The sequence below is a fragment of the Mirounga angustirostris genome, unplaced genomic scaffold (genome assembly GCF_029215605.1).
Source record: "Mirounga angustirostris isolate CCGP_5_RB_7025 unplaced genomic scaffold, mMirAng1.0.hap1 SCAF_13, whole genome shotgun sequence".
Lineage (NCBI taxonomy): Eukaryota > Metazoa > Chordata > Mammalia > Carnivora > Phocidae > Mirounga > Mirounga angustirostris.
The window spans coordinates 42,198,932-42,218,264 of NW_026991721.1; the positions used below are offsets into that span (position 1 = coordinate 42,198,932).

Sequence of the window (19,333 nt, forward strand, 5' to 3'; positions counted from 1 at the left end):
TCATTTTAAAGCACCAGATAGAGAGTAAAGACAACCATTCAGGTTGTCTGTGGTGGGGATGGAATTTGACATCAGGTTTTCTTACTTCAAAACCCATGCTCTTTTTACTGTACCTACGTGTCCTTTGGACAAAATTTTATCTTTCGAATGGAAGAAAACAGACCAGCCACTTAACCTCTCAGTTTTTTGATCTATAAAACAAAGAGTAGTGAACATCTGTTGTTTGTGTCTCTCCAGCATCCTCTCGCTATTCTTCTGAGAGCATCAAAATGATCAACTGGGAATTTGTTAGAATTGCCAATTCTTGGGCTTCCCCCCGCCCCACCCCCCCACAGTCTACTGAATCCGAAACTCCTGGGCTGGGCCCCAGCATCTGTGTTTTAACAAGCCCTCCAGGTGATTCTGATTCATGCTGAAGTTTGAGAAACACTTGCTTAGGGGAAAGAACTTAAGTGATGCCATCTTGCCAACCCCAGGGGAAACCCTGCTTAAGACAAGAGCCATGTAGAAGAAGCACAGCTGAGAGATACAGAGAGTGAAAGAGTCCTAAAGACCCCATTTGAGACTCTGAGTCTCGTCCAGCTTGAAGTCAGTGCAACAGCTGTATCATGTAGTTACATGAACCAATACGTTCTTTTTATTTCAGTTTGAGTTGGGTTTCTGTCACTGGCCACCAAACACGTTCTGTTGAAGGGAACATTTGTTCCTCCTTAAGTTCCAAGGGGAGAGATTCTCTTCAAGCATTGGTTCTCCAAGTGTGATACCAGGATAGGCAGCATCAGCATCACCAGGGAACTTGTTAAAAACCACAGTTTAGGGACACTTGGGTGGCTCAGTCGGTTGGGTGTCTGTCTTCGGCTCGGGTCAGGGTCCCAGGGTCCTGGGATCAAGCTCTGCGTCGGGCTCGCTGCTCAGCACGGAGCCTGCTTCTCCCTCTTCCTGCTGCTCCCCCTGCTTGTGTGCACTCTCTCTCATTCTCGCAAATAAATAAAATAAAATCTTAAAAAACAAAACAAAACACAGTTTTTCAGACCCTCCCACATACCTACCGAATCAGGGTCCTGGGGATGGACCCTGGCAATCTGTGTGGGAATAAGTCTTCTTGGTGATTCTGATGTCCACTAAAATTTGAAAATCACTAGAGTGAGACTCCCAGACTCCCTCCCCACCCCTTATTCATCCTTTTCCACGAGGAAAATTATCTCATTATCTAATTAATGAGTTCAGCAGAATAATCTGGGCATGCTCAGTTTAACTCTTCCCTTTGTTTTCTTTGGCAGCCTGACTAAAGGGGCGCTCATTCCGCGCTCCTGTATGTGCCACAGCTGTGCAGAGGCAGACCCCCCAAAAGATGAGGCCTGCAGGTATTCCAGCCCTGCCTGTAACTCAGCGGTAAGTTTATTTTGGGAACAGCATAGACAAGCCCACTTGGCCTCACATCTAAGCCATGTCCTCCAGTATAGCTCTTACTGGTAATAAAGCTGACATTTTTATCTCCATCTGTTGGTTTTCTGTGTCCTATTTCTCACTTGGTTCAGAACTTGGGTGAGGAAGACGGCTGTTATTTATTGGGTCCCCTAATGCCCAACACTGACTAATACGGTTGTGGGGGGTGGAGTAGAAGATCTCTCAGGTGCCTTCCCTTCTTACATTTAGGGCATGGTGTCTCACGCTCTCTCACCAGCACTCCTGAGTGCCCCGTGAAGAAAACCTTATTTGTTCTCACTAGACCAGTGGTATTGCACCTGCGGGAGACAGAAAGATCCTGTGGCTCACAGGGCACAGGAGGGAAGATTGCAATCACAGAGCATTTCCTTTCAGTTCTCTTCCGAAACAGTGTAATCCTGTGGGGCAGGAATGGGGCCTCGAAACCACTGCATTTTAAGAAGCCTCCGAGGAGCTGTCTCCCTTGCCCTAGTGTCAGGTGCTACCCAGCCATCTAACCTAAATCCATATGGCTGCATTTGAAGTTGTGTCCTATTCTGGAGGCCAGAGATGTCTTAGCTTACCATTTCCAAAGCAAAGACTTCCATTTTCTCTCTTCCACGCTCCTGGTCTTTCACAGGTTCTTCGCAAATCTTTAAGACAGTCATAGGCACGGTCCTGGTAAGGGATGTGGATTAAAGAGGGGCCTGTTTGGAGCTCCATAAACCAGGCCTGGGTGCTACAGTCAGCATGATATTCAGGGTTCAGTCCCCTTACAGCAGCAGGCATGACTCTCTCCGGAAACACGCTGCAGGAAAGGAAAGGACAAAGCAGCTAGCACAGTTCAACCTGAGTGGTACGGGACGACAGAAGTACTTTGTGTGTATTGACCCTGATTCTTGTTCTTCCTGGAATAGTTAATTTTCCCAGATTATCTAACAAACACTAAATTTTCCATAGTTAGATTATATATGTACAACCTTGGCTCCTGCTTTGTCCGTATTGTTTATAAAACAAATAAAAGGGGCACCTGGGTGGTTCAGTCAGTTGAGCATCTTAACTCTTGGTTTCAGCTCCGGTCATGATCTCGGAGTCGTGAGATCAAGCTCTGCGTTGGGCTCTGCCCTTGGTGCAGAGTCAGCTGGGGATTCTCTCTCTCCCCCTCTGTTCCTCCCCCTTCTCACTCTCTCTCATAAATAAATAAATAAATAAATAAATAAATAAATAAATAAATAAATAAATAAATCTTTAAAAATCTGTTCATAAACATGACTTCATATTTTTTCCGACTTAAAAAAGAAGAGATTGGACTTCATTAAAATAGAAAAACTTGTGCATCAAAAGCCATATGAAGGAGTGAAAAGTCACAGAATGGGGACTGCCTCTGCAAATCACATCTCTGATAAGAATTTGCTATTCAGAATATATAAAGAACTCCTTGGGAGCCTGGGTGGTTCAGTCAGTTAAGCGTCTGCCTTCAGCTCAGGTCATAATCCCAGGGTCCTGGGATGAGTCCCGCATTGGGCTCCCTGCTCAGTGGGGAGTCTGTTTCTCCCTCTACCCTTCCCCCCTGCTCATGATCTCTCTCTCTTTCACTCTCTCTCTCAAATAAATAAATAAAATCTTAAAAAAAAAAAAGAACTCCTGCAACTCAACAACAAAAAGACAACCCAATTAAAAAATAGGCAAAGAACTTGAATAGACATTTATCCAAAGATGTACAAATGGCAAATAAGCATATGAAAATATGCTCAACATCATTAGTCATTAGGAAAATGCAAATCAAAACTACAGTGAGATGCAACTTCATACCCAGTGGGATGACTAGAATCAAAAATGGAAAATAACAAGTGTTGATTAAGATGTGGAAAAATAAGAACCCTCCCACATTGCTGGTGGGAATTAAAATGGTGTAGCTGCTGTGTAAAATAGTTTGGCAGTTCCTCAAAAAGTTAAACATAAAATTACCCTTTGACCCAGTGATTTCACTCCCAGGCATATACCCAAAAGATCTGAAAACAAGAACTCAGATATTTGTGGGACGCCTGAGTGGCTCAGTTGCTTAAGCGTCTGCCTTCGGCTCGGGTCATGATCCCAGGGTCCTGGGATGCAGTCCCATATCGGGGGGGTCCTTGCTCAGTGGGGAGTCTGCTTCTCCCTCTGCCTGCCACTCCCCCTGATTGTGTTCTCTCTCTCTCTGACAAATAAATAAATAAAATCTTAAAAAAAAACTTAAAAAAAAAGAACTCAGATATTTGTGTATGAATGTTCATAGCAGTATCATTTACAATAGCCAAAAGATGGAAATAATCCAAATTTCCATCAACAGATAAATGGATAAACAAATTGTGGTATATCCATACAATGGGGTACTATTTAGCCAATAAAGGAAGGAAGCATGAGTACATGCTACAACATGGAGGAACCTTGAACATTATGCTAAACAAAATAAGACACCGAAGGACAAATGTTGTATGATTCCGCTTACATGAAATGTTTAGAATAGGAAAATTCATAGGGACAGAAAGCAGATTAGAGGTTACCAGGGGCTGGGGGTAGGAGAGAATGTGGAATTGCGAGAGAAAGAAAGAAAAGAAAGAAAGAAAAAGAGAGAGAGAGAAAGAGAGAAAGAGAAAGGAAGGAAGGAAAGAAGGAAGGAAGGGGAGAAAGAATGAAATACAGGAAAACGCAAAGTAGGAAATAAAACTCTCCTGTGATATCACTACTTAGGATAACTGAATATCCTACTGGCCTTTTTCCTTTTCATCTATTCATAATGATTAAGTACAAAAGCTTTGAGCCACTCATAGGTTCAAATATACACTCTGCCATTTATTAGCTACATGACATCTCTGTGCTTCCACTTTTTTGTAAAATACAAATAATAATAGAACCCACTTCAGATGGTTGATTTGTGGATTAAATTGGATAATAGGTTTTCAGTAATTAGCACAATGCCAGGCTCCTGGTAAGTGCTCAGCAAATGGTAGCTATTATGTATATATTTTATATTTTCGTATATACTGATTTGTATCCTATTCTCATTTTCCCAAACAAATAAAAATTATTTTTAATGCCAAGTAGTATCCATATTCATATTGTAGCATCGTTTATTTAACCGAGTCTCTGTTGCTGAATATTTAAGTAGGTTTGATTTTTCATTATTTAAAAAAGATACAGCGGTGGACACTCTTGCTTGATTCTTCCTGGCAGCCACTGCCTGGAAGGGGGAGTGTGACTTTGACCCTGCTCCGTCACCTGGGCTCTGGGGCTCCCAAGGCAGTGCACTACATTGAGTCAGGCACCAAGCTGGGAGACAGAATCTGAGTTCCAGTCGTGCTTCTGCTCTATCTCTAGGCAGTGCTGGGGACCCCTCTTTCTATCTGGGCCTTTGCTTTCCCACCTTTAAAATGAAAGCTTTAGCGGGAATGATCTCAGGGTGCTTTTTCTGCTCTAGGGCTCTATGATTCTCCGATGATCCTCCACTAAACTATGGATTCCTCCGGCTCTGTTGTGGCCTTCCTCAGGGCTGTGTGTGTGTGCCCACGCTTCAGTGTGTGTTTCAGTTTCTATTCTTAGCAGTGTGATCTTTAAACAAGGAATAGATTTGTGCATCTGTCTCATCTCAGATGCATGCAGCTCCTGCTGGGCTGTTTCGTTCTCTATCAGCCATTCATTCACATTAGAAGCAGAGGCCCATTAAGGAAATAAGGGGATGGTGCGCTTCCATCAACCATGGTAAGAACTCAACGCTCTCTGATCTGGGGTTTGGCCCTCTTTGGTTATCAGGCCTGGGCTCTGTCTGACCCAGCTATAGATGAGGTCAGGGGGATCTTCGTTTCAGCAGTACCTCCTTCCCCACTCCACCCCTAGATCCTTTCTCTGGGATGGGCCAGGGATGGTATTTGGGCAATGTTGGTTTTTAGAGATGGTGAGTCACCAACATTCCAGATGCGAAGGTCATTGTTTGTTCTGAAATAGAGTGGACATGGATGAGTCTACTCTCCTCCAAGAGTTCTCAGTTATGGAGATGTCTCAGGGTTACTCTGGATATTTAAATATACAACTTCTGAGTCTTGGTCTGCAAACTTATTTATCAAGATGGGGGGTAGGGGAGCCCAGGTTCTTCATTTTAAGGTGATTACAGGTGATTCCGATGTGCATCCCAGTTGGAGAGCATTGGCAGATAGTAGTAAGATTGGCAAACGCTTAAAGCCCACAAAGTCCAGGCAGGTCACATCAATCGGGTTGGGTCCAATAGGACTGCTGGCAACTTTGAGGAACAGGAGCCTCCAGACCTTTTCTCAAGGGCAGCCTGTACTTACATGGACCCAGTTGTCACATGATAATGTTGACCTGGTGTTACTAGATGGTCCCTTTAATTTTATTGGGAAGAGTTAGAAATCCAGATTTGTTTGTGAAATATCCTATTTTAAAATATTGATAACTCAATTACATATTGGTAATTCAATTAAAAAATTGAATTATGCACCAAAACATATCTGCTGGCCAAATCAGGTCTTGAATCTGCCTGTTGAAGTTTCTTTCTTTTTTTTTTTTTTTAAAGATTTTATTTATTTGACAGAGAGAGATACAGCGAGAGAGGGAACACAAGCAGCGGGAGTGGGAGAGGGAGAAGCAGGCTTCCCGCCGAGCAGGGAGCCCGATGTGGGGCTTGATCCCAGGACCCTGGGATCATGACCTGAGCCGAAGGCAGACGCTTAACGACTGAGCCACCCAGGCACCCCTGCCTGTTGAAGTTTCTTGACAGCCCTTTAGCTAGACAGTCACTCAACTTAAGCCAAAATGATGCATCCAACAGTTTTCTTGATTGGTAGCATTATACCATCTCTGTGTTGTGAGGCTCTTCGGGGTTCTGGGTAACATCCAGTTTGGCATGAGGTAAAGTGCTCTAAGCAGGGGAGTCAGAAGACCTGTGTCCTGCTAACAACTTGCTAGATGACACTGGGAAAGAAATTCTTTCCCCAGTCACAGGATTTCTTTCGGTAAGGTAAGGGGGATGATCTCTACCATTCTTTCCAAGTTTGTAGGTCATTCTTTTTGTAAAGATTTACATACTTACCTATTTTATTCCAGCTACTTGAGAAGCAAACTTTTCAGATTAAGATGAAAATTCATCTTTATTTGGCTTGAATGACAACTAGTTTTTTCTTTCCCATATTCTCCTATGTCATCAATGATTTGTTTTTGTAAAGGTTTTCTTTTTTAAGGTTTTATTTACTTGACAGAGAGAGACACAGAGAGAGAGGGAACACAAGCAGGGGGAGTAGGAGGAGGAGAAGCAGGCTTCCTGCAGAGCAGGGAGCCCAACGCGGGGCTCGATCTCAGGACCCTGGGATCATGACCTGAGCCGAAGGCAGACGCTTAAAAACTGAGCCACCCAGGCGCCCCAAGGTTTCTTTTTGTGTAGGCTTTTGGGGTATTTTCTAAGGGCAAGAAAACATTTTGAAATAGAAGTCTAGGTGCAGTTGAGCCTATATGCTTCTTGCTTGCTGAACACTCAAATTTGAATCAAATAATAATAATAAAAAAAGGAATAGAGTTGATACAGGGGACATCTTGAAGTAAAAAGACATTTCCTTGATAGCTCAGATAAAATCCTGCAATTGAATCTTTTCTTCCCATAGTTTTATTAAAATATAATTCATATACCATAACATTCACTTTATTTATTTTAAAAAAGATTTTATTTATTTATTTGACAGAGAGACAGCGAGAGAGGGAACACAAGCAGGAGGAGTGGGAGAGGGAGAAGCAGGCTTCCAGCCGAGCAGAGAGCCCGATGTGGGGCTCAATCCCAGGACCATGGGATCATGATCTGAGCCAAAGGCAGACGCTTAACGACTGAGCCGCCCAGGCTCCCCCATAACATTCACTTTAAAAAGTATATAATTCAATGGTTTTTAGTATTTTCACAGAGTTGTGCAACCATCATCACTCTCTAATCTCAGAATATTTTCCTATCTCCAGAAAGAAACCCCATACCCATTATCAGCCACTCAGCATTTTCCCCTCAGTCCTGGCAACCATTAATCTACTTTCTGCCTGTATGGATTTTCTTACTTTGAACCTTCCATATAAATGGAATTATATAATATGTGCCCTTTTGTAACTGGCTTCTTTCAGTTAGCATCATGTTTTTAATGTTCCTCCCTGTTGTAGCATGTACCAATACCTCATCATTTTTTATTGCCAAATAAAATTCTATTGTATGAATATACCACATTTTGTTTATCCACTCATCAGTTGATGGACAATTGGGTTATTTCTACTTTTTGGCTAGTATGAATATGCTGCTATGAACTTTCATGTACTAGTTTTTGTATGGACATATGTTTTAATTTATCTTGGATCTATACTGAGGGGTGGAATTTCTGGGTTATATGGTAAGTCTATGTTTAACCTTTTGAGGACATGCCAGACTGATTTCCAAAGCAGCGACACCATTTTACATTCTTACCAGCAGTGTATGAGAGTTCTAGTTTTTCCACATCCTTGTCAACAGTTGTTATTATCTGGCTTTTTTATTATGGTGATCCTAGTGGGTGTGAAGTGGTATCTCATTGTAGTTTTGATTCCACAGTTGAATCTGTTCCTGATTGCCCTGACCTAGACTATATACCCACCCTCCAGCTAATAACTGTGGCAGTGGAGGTTGATAATCTTAAGTGAATTAGAGTGAACCCCTGGAGCTTGGGGTGGGTGCCATTCATAAACTAGAGGGGAAATTTGGAGATACTATTTGAAAGGAGGGAGAAATGGATGGCTCAGAGGCAACCGGCACATGTTTTCTATAGGATGGGTTTGCTTGCTTGGTTTCAGGAATTGTCCTATACACAGGGATCGTAGTGGTGCAGAGTAGGAAGGAAAGGAAATCTTGGGCAGGACTCAGGCATAGAAGCGGCTCACAAATAGGTGGATTGAAAGAGATTCTACTGAAAATAGGCTGGTACTTCAGAAGGCAAGGAGCATAATAAGCGGGACACTTTGGTCATCTTCTTGGTCCTGAAGGATTATGGGAAATTATAGGGCTAGGCAGACATCCAGAGACATTTGTGGGAAGACTAACTGGCCTTTTCTCAGCGTTTCTTTGAGGTGGGCTCATCTTCCTTTTCTCTCCTTTTTCTCCTTTTCACATTGATGATAATATCTGTCATTGAGGCCTTTCTGGCTATTACTACTGTGTGACAAATATTTTGCTCTCCCCCACCTCAAAAAAATAGGTGTTTAAAACAACCATTTTGTACCACACTAAAAAAACATAAAAAGAGTTTGGCAACTAAATGCAATGCTTGAGCCAGGACTGGATCCTGTGCTAGGAGGGAAAATGCTCTAAAGCACATTATTGAGTCAAGTGACAAAATTGGAATATCAATGTAGATTAAATGAAAATATTCATATCAGTATTAAATTTACTAAAGTTGATAACCGTATACTCTGGTTATATGAGATAATATCCCTATTCTTAGGAAATATACACTGAAGTACTTAGGGGCAGAGGGCCATAATGTCTGTAACTTACCCTTAAATGGTTCAAAAAATTCATTTTTATATATGGATTATATATATGTGTATAAAATCATAAATTTATATGTGTGTTTCCTATATATATATATATATATGAAAGAGAGAAATAGGGGGGTAAAATGCTCACAGTAGTGGAATTGGGTAAAGGTGGTGTATGGGTGTACTTTATACTTTACACATGGAAATAATTTCTAAATGAAAAACTGAAAGAAGCACAACAAGTTTACTACTTCATTTGGCTCATGATTTTGTGGGTCAGGAAGGGCTAGCTTGGGCAGCTCTTGCTTGGGGTCTCTCATGCAGCTGCAGTCAGATGCCAGGAGGGACTGCCCTCATCTGAAGGCTTGACGGCATTGGGTATCCAAGATGTCTCCCAAGGCCGGCAGTAGGAGCTCAGCTGTACCTTGGACTTGCATGCTTACATGTGGCCTTGCTAGCATGGAAGTCTTGGGGTGGCCAAACTTCTTACTTTGCTTCCCCCAGAGTGAGAATCCCAAGAGAACAGGTGGAAGCTGCACAGCCCCTTCGGACCCGTCTGGCCTTGGAAGTTATACAGCATCTTTTCTGCTGCATTCTATTGGTTCCAAGGAAGTCACTAGGTAGTGCCCAAGAACTTGCAGTCCTGTCCCCAAACTGGCATAAAATCTTACTGCATGCCAAGGCACTGTTTTATGTGCTTTATAGGTATTAACTCATTTGATTCTTACGGAAAAAAACAAAAACAACGACAACAAAAGCAACCCTTATGGTAAGTAGTCTTACTTTCCTTAGAGAAGACAACACTTGGGGCACACAGTTTCAGTTCCCAACATCACACCTTTAGTGGAAGAGCTAAGATTTGAATCCAGACAGTCTGGCCCCAGAGCCTATGGCCTTATCTACTACCCAACACGACATAAAGCTGTGATTCCTGCTACATTTGGTTAAACTGCCATACACACAGATAATCACTTAAAAAAAAGATTATTTATTTGAGAGAGAGAACTAGTGGGAGGGTTAGAGGGAGAGGAAGAGAGAATGGCAAGCAGACTCCCTGCTGAGCACGGAGTCAAAAGGCGGGGCTCCATCCCAGGACCCTGAGATCAGGGCCTAAGCTGAAACCGAGAGTTGGAGGCTTAACCAATTGCGCCACCCAGACACCCCCATAATCCCTTTTCACTCACAATCACTGGCATGCAGACTTCCCCAATACGTTCAAAATCATGTGACACAATTCTTACCTTCTCAGCTCTGACTTTTGCACATGCAGTTTCCTTTCCTTGGAATACCTTTCTTCTAATTATTCACCTGTCTCTATTATTATTCTTCAGATCTTTTAGGAAGCCTTCCTTGACCACCCAACTCTCAGGTGAATGCTTCTGCTATGGGCACACATGCTGCATGATGCTTAACAGTTACAGCGCTTATCATAATGCCTTATAGTTTTGTCATTGTCCTGGCTGTCTCCCCCACTGGACTCTAAGTTCCCTAAGGGCAGGGACACTGCTTTGTTCAGGAAAGGATCTCTAGCACTGAGTACAGTGCCTGGTATGAAGTATGTACGTAATTACAAAGTAACCTCTCACTTATAATCCTCTAGACAATGACCAAATATTTCTCACACATACATGCAGCCACTAGGACGCTCTCCTGACACATACAAGGCTGTCCCATTCACTCTTGTCCATGCACCCTCAATCACTGTGACTTATTGCCCATGCTCAGTCTCTGTCATGTTCCTCACACACCCTCACCACTGCAACCCATCACACACAATTACTGTGACACAGCTCTGATCCTCAATCACTGTCACACACTGTTTTTCACACAATCATGGTCACCATCTGTACTCTTATAACAGGGTATTTACTCTCCTATAAAAACTGAGTTAAGATGACAACAGCTCTATTTTTCACACACGCCTTCACATACTGTATTTTTTTATCCACATAATCCCTGACAATCCCTGGCATTACACAGTTATGGTCACACACGGTCTACTGTCTTCTTCCTACTCCCACTTGACACCCACTTCCCCTTACACGCGCACGCGCGCGCGTATACACACACACACACACACACACACACACTCTCACAGTCAAGGGATCGGAGGGGTCCGGCCGCGGGGGTCTGAGCCGCCCTCTCTCAGCGCCAGAATCTCACTCCCACACCGTACACACTTACACACTTACACACTTACACTCACTCGGTCACTCAACTCACTCTCATGGTCGAGGGACCGGAGGGGCGGGTCCGCGGGGGTCTGAGCCGCCGGGGGGTCAGCGCCGGAGTCTCAGCCCCGGCCAGCGCGGCCCCGCCCCGCCCCGCCCCCTCATGCATATGCAGCACCTCAGCCTCGGAGCCCGGCCCCCAGACGGCCATTTGTAGCGGCGCTGGAGGCTGCGTTCCGCAGGCGCTGCGGAGACGTGTGGAGGAGCGCGCCCCCCGGCCGCTGCCGCCCCTGGCCCCTGCGGTCCTCCCGCTTCTCCGCGCTTCGGGCGGGACCCGGCCAGCCCGGGCGCCGCGCCGCCGCCCGGAGCGGCCCTCCCGGCAGCTCCCGGCGCCCGGGACCCCCGCCCGCCGCTCGCCCGCAGCCCGCCGGCCGCACACGTCTCCGGAGCCGGGCCTAGGGCGGGCGGCGGCTCGGCGTGGCCGGGCGGGCTCGGCGGCGTCCCCATGGCCGCGGCCGGCTGGCGGGACGGCTCCGGCCAGGAGAAGTACCGGCTCGTGGTGGTCGGCGGAGGCGGCGTGGGCAAGTCGGCGCTCACCATCCAGTTCATCCAGGTGCCTGGAGCGGGCCTGCCGGGGGCGCCGGGGCGGCGGCGGGCGGGTGCTCGCGGTACCTGTGGCGGGGCGGCTGCCGCGACCCCGCCCCGGAGGCGCCGCGCGGGCCGGGGGCGGGTGTTGGGGGGGGTGCGGGCCGGGCTCTGCCCTCCTGCCCTGCGGCCGTGACGCCGCTCTCCTGCCTGCCCGGCGCCCTGCTCGGCGTCCCGGGAGTCGGGCTTCTCAGGAATGTGTCCGGGAGGGCGGAGCTGGCAGGGTGGGAAGCGCCGATCCACCTTATCGCTCCGGTCGGGGCCGAGCCCTCCCGGGAGGCTGCGCCGCCGCGCCGGGCTTCCTGCCCCGCGGCCCGGGCTCGGGGCGTCGGGTGTGGGGCTGCAGCCCCTCGCGCTGGGCTTCCAGCCACCGCGGCCGCCTCCGGCACCGTCGGTGCGATCGCGGTGGCAACTTGGCCGCGGCTCCGCGTGGTCTGCGGGTTTCTCCGTGCACGCCGAGCCGGAGCTGCCCGCTTCGAGCTGTGTGTTTCTCTTTGTGTGTGTTTGTGCTTTTCTTTTAAGTAATCTCTTAGGTAATATGTCCGGGGGGGAGTGTGTGATAATGCCCGAGGGAAATGGTGGCTTCGAGGAAGTTAAGAATGTTCTCCGATAGGGGTGAGACCATTTCCTAGGAATTCCTGGTGCCTTCCTGCTTCTCGCTTTGCCAAGGTGAAGTTTGGGATGGGCCAGGCTAGGAGATGACCGACCGGGGCGTGCCTTCTAGATCTGTTCCAATAACCCACTCCTCCACTCCCTGCTCGCTCTGGTTGCTAGAGGCGAAAGTCAGGGCTTGTGGTAAAGAAAAGGGCGTTGGAATTCGTCATTCTTGGGATTTGCTCTTGTTAAGAGGTTTGAGTGATCTTTTTCGGGATTTTAAAAATGAGAAACCCAGATGTCTCTCTGCTTTTGTCCACCTAAAAGGTGTGGCACATGCTGGGAGAGAACGAAGGTATCCCTTTATACAGGTTAAAAAGATACTCTTACTATATCAAGAGTACTGTTAAGATGCTTTGGTGAAGAATTAATTTCTGGTTTCCGTTTCATCCATTTGTTATCAGCTGGGATGCTTAAATGGCTATTTCACTTAACGTTTAGAGTAACATTAAAATACAGAGTACTGTTAACATAAATGTGCTTGTTACCTTTCACATTGACTAAATGAGCAATAATGCTGTTATAATATTTCAAGGGGTTTAAAAACTACTGCTAAAACCTTTGTGTCCAGGAAGAGAAGATGTTTATGTAATGAGCATTTACAGTATGCTCATTAAGTGGGTTAAAAAAAAATCACACTGAGTAAGAGGTGAGATTGGTTTAAGTTTCGCAGGCTGCAGAATCAGGGCCGGCATTTTCGTAGGGCCGAGAGAGACTTTAACTGATGGCAAAGCAAAACAATTTATAGCTTAACCTTTCTTTGGGGGCTGTAGTTGGCGGGGGGGGGGGGGGGGGCGGCAGTGGTGGTGAGGAGTGACAGAAGAATCCTGGGTTCCAGTATTAGTAAAGTGTCACCTGAAAGGTTAAACTACACATACTTAGGTCCTTTGTGGGGAGGGACCATCTGAATGTATTTAAATCTGTAGGTTATTTAATTAAGGTATTGGAACCTTTTGTTTTCGGGAAATAGTTTTAGAAACTGCTAAGATAACAATAATTGCTATTTTTAAAAATGATTCTCTAGAATTCATTTGATAAAGAAATACCTCCTTTATGAATAGTACTGTACTAGATAACAGAAGTAAAGGAGGCGTGTATGGATGAGAAACACACACACATATATATATACATAGAGAAAAAGTGAGCTTTGAGTCAGCTTAAGCGTCTGTCTCTTGCTCTGTCATTTATTGGTTGTGAGAACACTGCCAGAATATTCAGCTTCACTGAGTCTCAATTTAATCATCAGCAAAATGGATGGGATCACACATTGTTTATAATCCTTTAAATTACGGGAATGTTCTTAGCACTGTGTCACATAGTATGTACTCAGTTAATGATGGCTATTAGTATAAGTGTCTGTGTATAATTCTGTAACACATTTAAATGCAAAGGGAATTCGGAATTGGGGAAAAGTCAATTTGGGAAGAATTGATAAAAGGACTGTATAGGCTTTGTGGGAGGGAGAGAGAATGCATCTTATGTGAGTATGGGGGAAGATACATGCTAGTTTGGAGAGAGAGAAGGCAGGCAGGGAGGGGAGTGGGAGAGGCAGATGAGTTGGAGCCAGTGAAAGGGGGCTCTGACTCCAAGGAGACCTGCAGAGGTAGAAGCCAGTCCACCTGGATGGAGTCTCAACTGTGCCACTTGCTGCATGTATAACGTTAGATAAATTACCTAAACTCAGTACCTCAGTTTTCCCCATCCGTAATCTGGGGAAATTGAAAGTACCCCGCATACTCTTGTGGTGAAAATTAAATGAGTTGACCTATGTCAAGAGCTTAAAACAATGCCTAGTGCATAATAAGTCTACAGACATTATTATTGTGAGATTAATCTTATACTGTGGATCTAAAGTGACTATTTATCATCCACACTTAATAGAGCCACTATTTATTGTCTCACTCTTGGGAAATTAAAATTCATTCTGCTGTGATTGTCTAGCAGTAGTAATTGGAGGGCGAGGAGATGGCAGCAGGATAATAATCTTAACAAGTGGAAGTCCGTTCTCGTAGGAGATCAGGATGACACAAATTGGTTTTATTTACTTTTTAAGTCTTCTGAAATGACACTTTTTGGTGTTCAGTTTATATTTTTCTATTATATAATCTTGAGCAGAAAAAATATGGTAAATTGGTGAATGGAGAATTTAAAAACAACTTTGTCTTTAGCCTTGACTTTCTTTAACCTTAGATGTACTTGGGACCTATGCATATGAAGAGCTGCAAAATAGGAAATTAAGGCAATAAGTACTTAATTGAGGTGCCTTTTCCTCTTTAAAAATGAATTTAGCAAATTATAAAGTATAAAAATGTAAAATATGTGGAGTTAATCTTTCTATTCATAGTTTTTTGAAAAATGTTTTTAAGTTTTGTTGGTACATAGAATACCTAAATGAGAGTAAACTGTAATTAGGAAATGATCTTAACATTGTACAAAGTGAAATGGAGAGTGTTTTGCATATCTGGATTCTGGGTCTCCCTACTCAGGTGATGTTGTGGAATCTCTTAATCTCTCAATCTTTTCAAGGCTTCAGTTTTTTTTTTTTTTTTTAAGATTTTATTTATTTATTTGACAGAGAGAGAGAGAGCACAAGCAGGCAGAGAGGCAGGCAGAGGGAGAGGGAGAAGCAGACTCCCCACTGAGCAGGGAGCCTGATGCGGGGCTTGATCCCAGGACCCTGGGATCATGACCTGAGGTGAAGGCAGCCGCCTAACCGACTGAGCCACTCAGGCGCCCCCCCCCCCTTTTTTTTTCCTCCATAAAATGTTGAGTTTGGGTGAACAAATTTCTGCGCCTTTGAAACTCTAGGTTCTTTCTTATTTAGTTAACTAGCTGTGTGTCTTTAGTCAAGTTTCTTGGGTTCTCCAAGCCTCAGTTTCCCTATATGAAAAGGGAGACTAATAGTATCTTTAGGGTTTTTGGAATAAATACAATAATGCATGCAAATCATTTGGCACAGTGCCATCTACAGAGTAAGTTGATAATAATTGTTACCTGGTTTTATTTGCTGCTATTACTATCTTGTTCTTCCAAAACAAAATTTGTAATTTCTTCATTTTTCCTTGCCACATAATCTGGTCTATTAAGTCTTCAGCAGCCCCCACCTCCCACCCCAGCCTCAAACTCCCCTCTTCACATTGTGTGGTCTTTAGGTGATAAATGTTGATACCGTTTTGAGTTGGGGAAACTTATCAGTTGCAAGTTGATTTTTAGGAAATTTGGAGTAATTATTGGGGTTTTGAGTTAATGCTTTACCTGGTAACTCTCAGAAGAGAACATATGCGTTTTACAGAATTAGAGGAATTTCCCAGCTTCTAGTCTTTGTTTAGCATCCTCACTTTATTGAGCAGTTTGTCAGATTTTGAGCTGTGTAGGGGGTAGTTGATTGCTCACATGTTGAGTGTTAGTCAGTCTTGCAACCTGTTAGTCTGGACCTGACTCAGACATTACGTTTTACTCCGAGTTTGTCTTTTGCTGAATGCTTTTTCATTGACTTTTCCTGGGGCAGAGATCCTAGAAGAGATTTCAAGACTCATGTATTTATGTTATAGTTAATTGATCCATGTGTGAAGGGCGTGAGTTTAGGTTCTGAAATTGGTGCTCTACTGCAGTGTCTTGAAGACACTCTCTGCAATTAGAAGTCACTTAAAATAACTCGTGCCTGTGAATTTGAAACTATAGACTTATTTTTTGTGTGCGTATTTATTGCTTTACATTTTCAGAGTAATTTACAAATGAATTCTTAGGATTGAAAAATAAGGCTCCTCTCCTGATGGTGGTACTTACTAGAGATTGCCTCATTCTGGTAACATCAGAAATGGATCTGCTGGCAATTCCTGCATAGAAGTGGTAGGCGCACAAGGAAGAGGATGGCCACTTTTGTCAAAGGAGAAGCAGAAGGAAATTCTGACCTTAGGTCTCTTAAAACTCATTCTTTTTATTCATTCTAACATGTGTGCATCTCTCCTGAATGGGATGGGGAAAGTTGAAGGAGTGTAGTGGGGACATTTTTGTTGAGTAGGTTCAAGAATTTGTTTTTCCCCTTGATGTAATACCATTAGAATGCAAAGTGATTACGACAGGCAGCTGCCTACTGGGATGAGATTTTTAATTCACCTGTGAGGCTGAAATGTGGGTCTTTGCAAACTTTGAAGTGAAAGTAGTTGTTAATTTGGAATTAAATTGGTAACTTTAAAAGGGGGGAAAGGGTGGGAAAAGAGACTTTTTTCCCCAAAGATTTTATTTATTTGTTTGACGGAGAGAGAGAGCACAAGCAGGGGGAGTGGCAGGCAGAGGGAGAAGCAGGCTCCCCGCTGAGCAAGGGAGCCCGATGTGGGGCTCCATCCCAGGACCCTGGGATCATGACCTGAGCCGAAGGCAGACCTCAGTCGACTGAGCCACCCTGGTGCCCTGAAAAGAGACTTTTTTAAAGCAGTATTTTTACTTTCTAAAGTTTCCTTTTTCGTTTCTTTTCTTTTTTTTAAAGAGTGGGGCAGGGACAGAGAGGGAGAGGGAGAGAGAGAGAAAATCTCAAGTGGACTCCCCGCTGAGCTTGGAGCCCGTCACAGGGCTTGATCTCAGGACCCTGAGATCATGATCTAAGCCCAAACCAAGAATCGGACATTTAACCGACTGAGCCACCTAGGAGCCCCTAAAGGTTCCCTTTTCAAATTAATTGATTTCATAAAATTGAAACAGATTTTGTGATGCCGTATGATTATTTCTTTCTTCCTTCCTTTCTTTCTTTCTCTCTCTTTCTCTCTCCCCGCCCCCTTCCTTCCTCCCTTTCTTCCTTCTGAGGAAAAATAGAAGTGTCTTTAGAGTATTAGTTCTATATGCCCTCCTTACTGAAAAGTGATTATGAATAAAGACTTCGACTCTAGACGTTGTGGAGTTAATAGTGAATCTTCTGGCAAGGCCTTGATCTTGAATTACTTTGGGCAGAGTTGCTGAGTCTGTGTTTGGGATTGAAACTTAGTTTAAAGTAATGTCCTTGGTAGGCCTTTGATTTATTTCTACTTTGCAAAGAGAAACAGCTCTCAGGCTTTTATGAAAAAGACAAAGATTTATATATTCACTTATTTTCTGTGTGGTTCTGAAAGAAACAAAGAAATGTAAGTTGTCTAAAATTACGCTACTGGAGACATAGAATGAGTTCCTTGTCGCCTTATAAATTGTATTTTATTTTTAGTGTTTTATAAAAGCAATGTGATTGTTGATTGGTTCCATAGCATTAAATCATAGTTTAATTAAAAATATTACAGTCACAGAATTTGTTGTTTGTATATATTAGTAGTTTAATATTGCCCGCCAACTTATCTTGTCACCTCATATGGTGATGTTTTTTCTAGGGGAAAGAGCTTTGTATACAAGTAAGTACATGTTCAGTACTCGAAGTATGGATATAAATGTCAAAGTAACGTCCAGTGTTGCTTTTTAAAAGAAACTTTACTCAGATTTTCCCGAATGCTAACATTTTACCATATTTGTTTTATTCCTTCCCCCATCTTTTTTTTTTTAATCATTTGAGTGTAAGTTGAAGACGATGACCCCTTATTTTTAAGTCTCTCCATGTATATTTCCTAAATACAAGGACATTTGCTTACATAAACATAGTCTGGGACGCCTGGGTGGCTCAGTCAGTTAAGCGACTGCCTTCGGCTCACGTCATGGCTCAGGTCGTGATCCCAGGGTCTTGGGATCGAGTCCTCATTGGGCTCCTTGCTCAGTGGGGAGCCTCCTTCTCCCTCTCCCTCTGTGATCTCTCGCTTTCACTCTCTCTCAAATAAAGAAATAAAATCTTAAAAAAACATAAAAAATGAAAAAAATAAACATAGTCTATAACTAAAATCAGAAATTAAGATTGATTTATTATCACTAATCTAACATGCAGAGCTTTTTCAGATTTTGCTGGTTGTCCCAATAATGCCCTTTATAGCAGGAGAGAATCTCAGATTATGCACTGCATTCCGTTTCCATGTCTTCTTTAATTTGGAACAGTTCTTTAGTCTTTGTGTTTTAGGACATTGACATTTTTGAAGAGTGTAAGTTATTTGAAGAGTTCCCTCGATACGAGTTTGTCTGTTTCCTCATGGTTAAATTCAGGTTATGCATTTTGGGGGCAAATAATAACGCAGAAATAATGAGTTGTTCTTAGTGCACTCTATCAGGAGACATAAAATAGATGAAGATGACTGTATATGTGTTTACCTTTTGAGTCGGTAATCCCAGATCTAGGATTTTACCCTGAAAATACACTTCCATGAGTGTGAAAATACACATGCATGAGCTCACAGCATTGCTTGTAATTTAAAAAATTAGAAACAACTTACAGAATAGGAGAGGGATTGAATAGAATGCTCCACCCAGTGGAGCATTATGTACCTATTAAAAAAATAAGAAAGATCTCTATGAACTGATATGAAGTGCTTTCTAGGATAAATTGTTCAGTGAAAAAAAGTGCAAAAGTACTATATAATGTGCACTCTACTACCTTTTGTATAAGAAAGAAGGGGAAATAAGAAAATGTATTTTCAGCACTGAATGGATAAAGTCGAGATTAATGAGATTATTGGTTAGCCATGGGGAGTGGGTAGGAGTGAGGGGGAAGGGGTAGAGATAATGGGGTTGGTGACCTTTCTGAGGATACTTTCTGACTTTTGGAACCATGTTTAATGTTTCACGTACTGCATAAACAGCAGATACCAGTACAATCAAGTGATGAAGAAAAAAACCACCCTGAGGTGGAATACAAACAAATAAATGAACTGAGCCTTATTTCAAATGAGTAACATAACCGCACTGAAGGGGGGAAAGAAAAAAACCTAACTTTTGAACTGGGTGTTTGGACTATGTCCTTGGGATAAAGACAAAAAGAACTTGAAACAAACATTGAACTCTAGTTAATAGGC

At 43.5% G+C, this 19,333-nt stretch overlaps 1 protein-coding gene and 1 long non-coding RNA gene across 4 annotated transcripts in view; one reads left to right on the forward strand and one right to left on the reverse strand.

Annotated features, from left to right (window-relative positions):
- Positions 1-334: 334 nt before the first annotated feature.
- Positions 335-11,293, reverse strand: LOC129046354 (uncharacterized). Of its 2 annotated transcripts, none has more exons than XR_008507492.2 (3): positions 11,176-11,293; positions 2,010-2,233; positions 335-976 (listed from the first exon to the last, which is right to left on the reverse strand). It is a non-coding gene; the product is annotated as an uncharacterized LOC129046354 (long non-coding RNA). The 2 variants fall into 2 exon arrangements; XR_008507491.2 differs by having other exon boundaries at positions 335-999.
- The window catches only part of RRAS2 (RAS related 2), an 80,235-nt gene continuing 66,046 nt past the window's right edge, over positions 5,145-19,333 (forward strand). Inside the window, exon 1 of one of the 2 annotated variants that reach the window (XM_045894088.3) lies at positions 5,145-5,163. In XM_045894088.3, the coding sequence (XP_045750044.1) occupies positions 5,161-5,163 (3 nt within the window). In that variant the 5' untranslated portion in view covers positions 5,145-5,160. Of the gene's footprint in view, positions 5,164-11,481; positions 11,737-19,333 lie in introns of those variants that run through there. The other variant, XM_045894086.3, reaches the window with a different exon arrangement.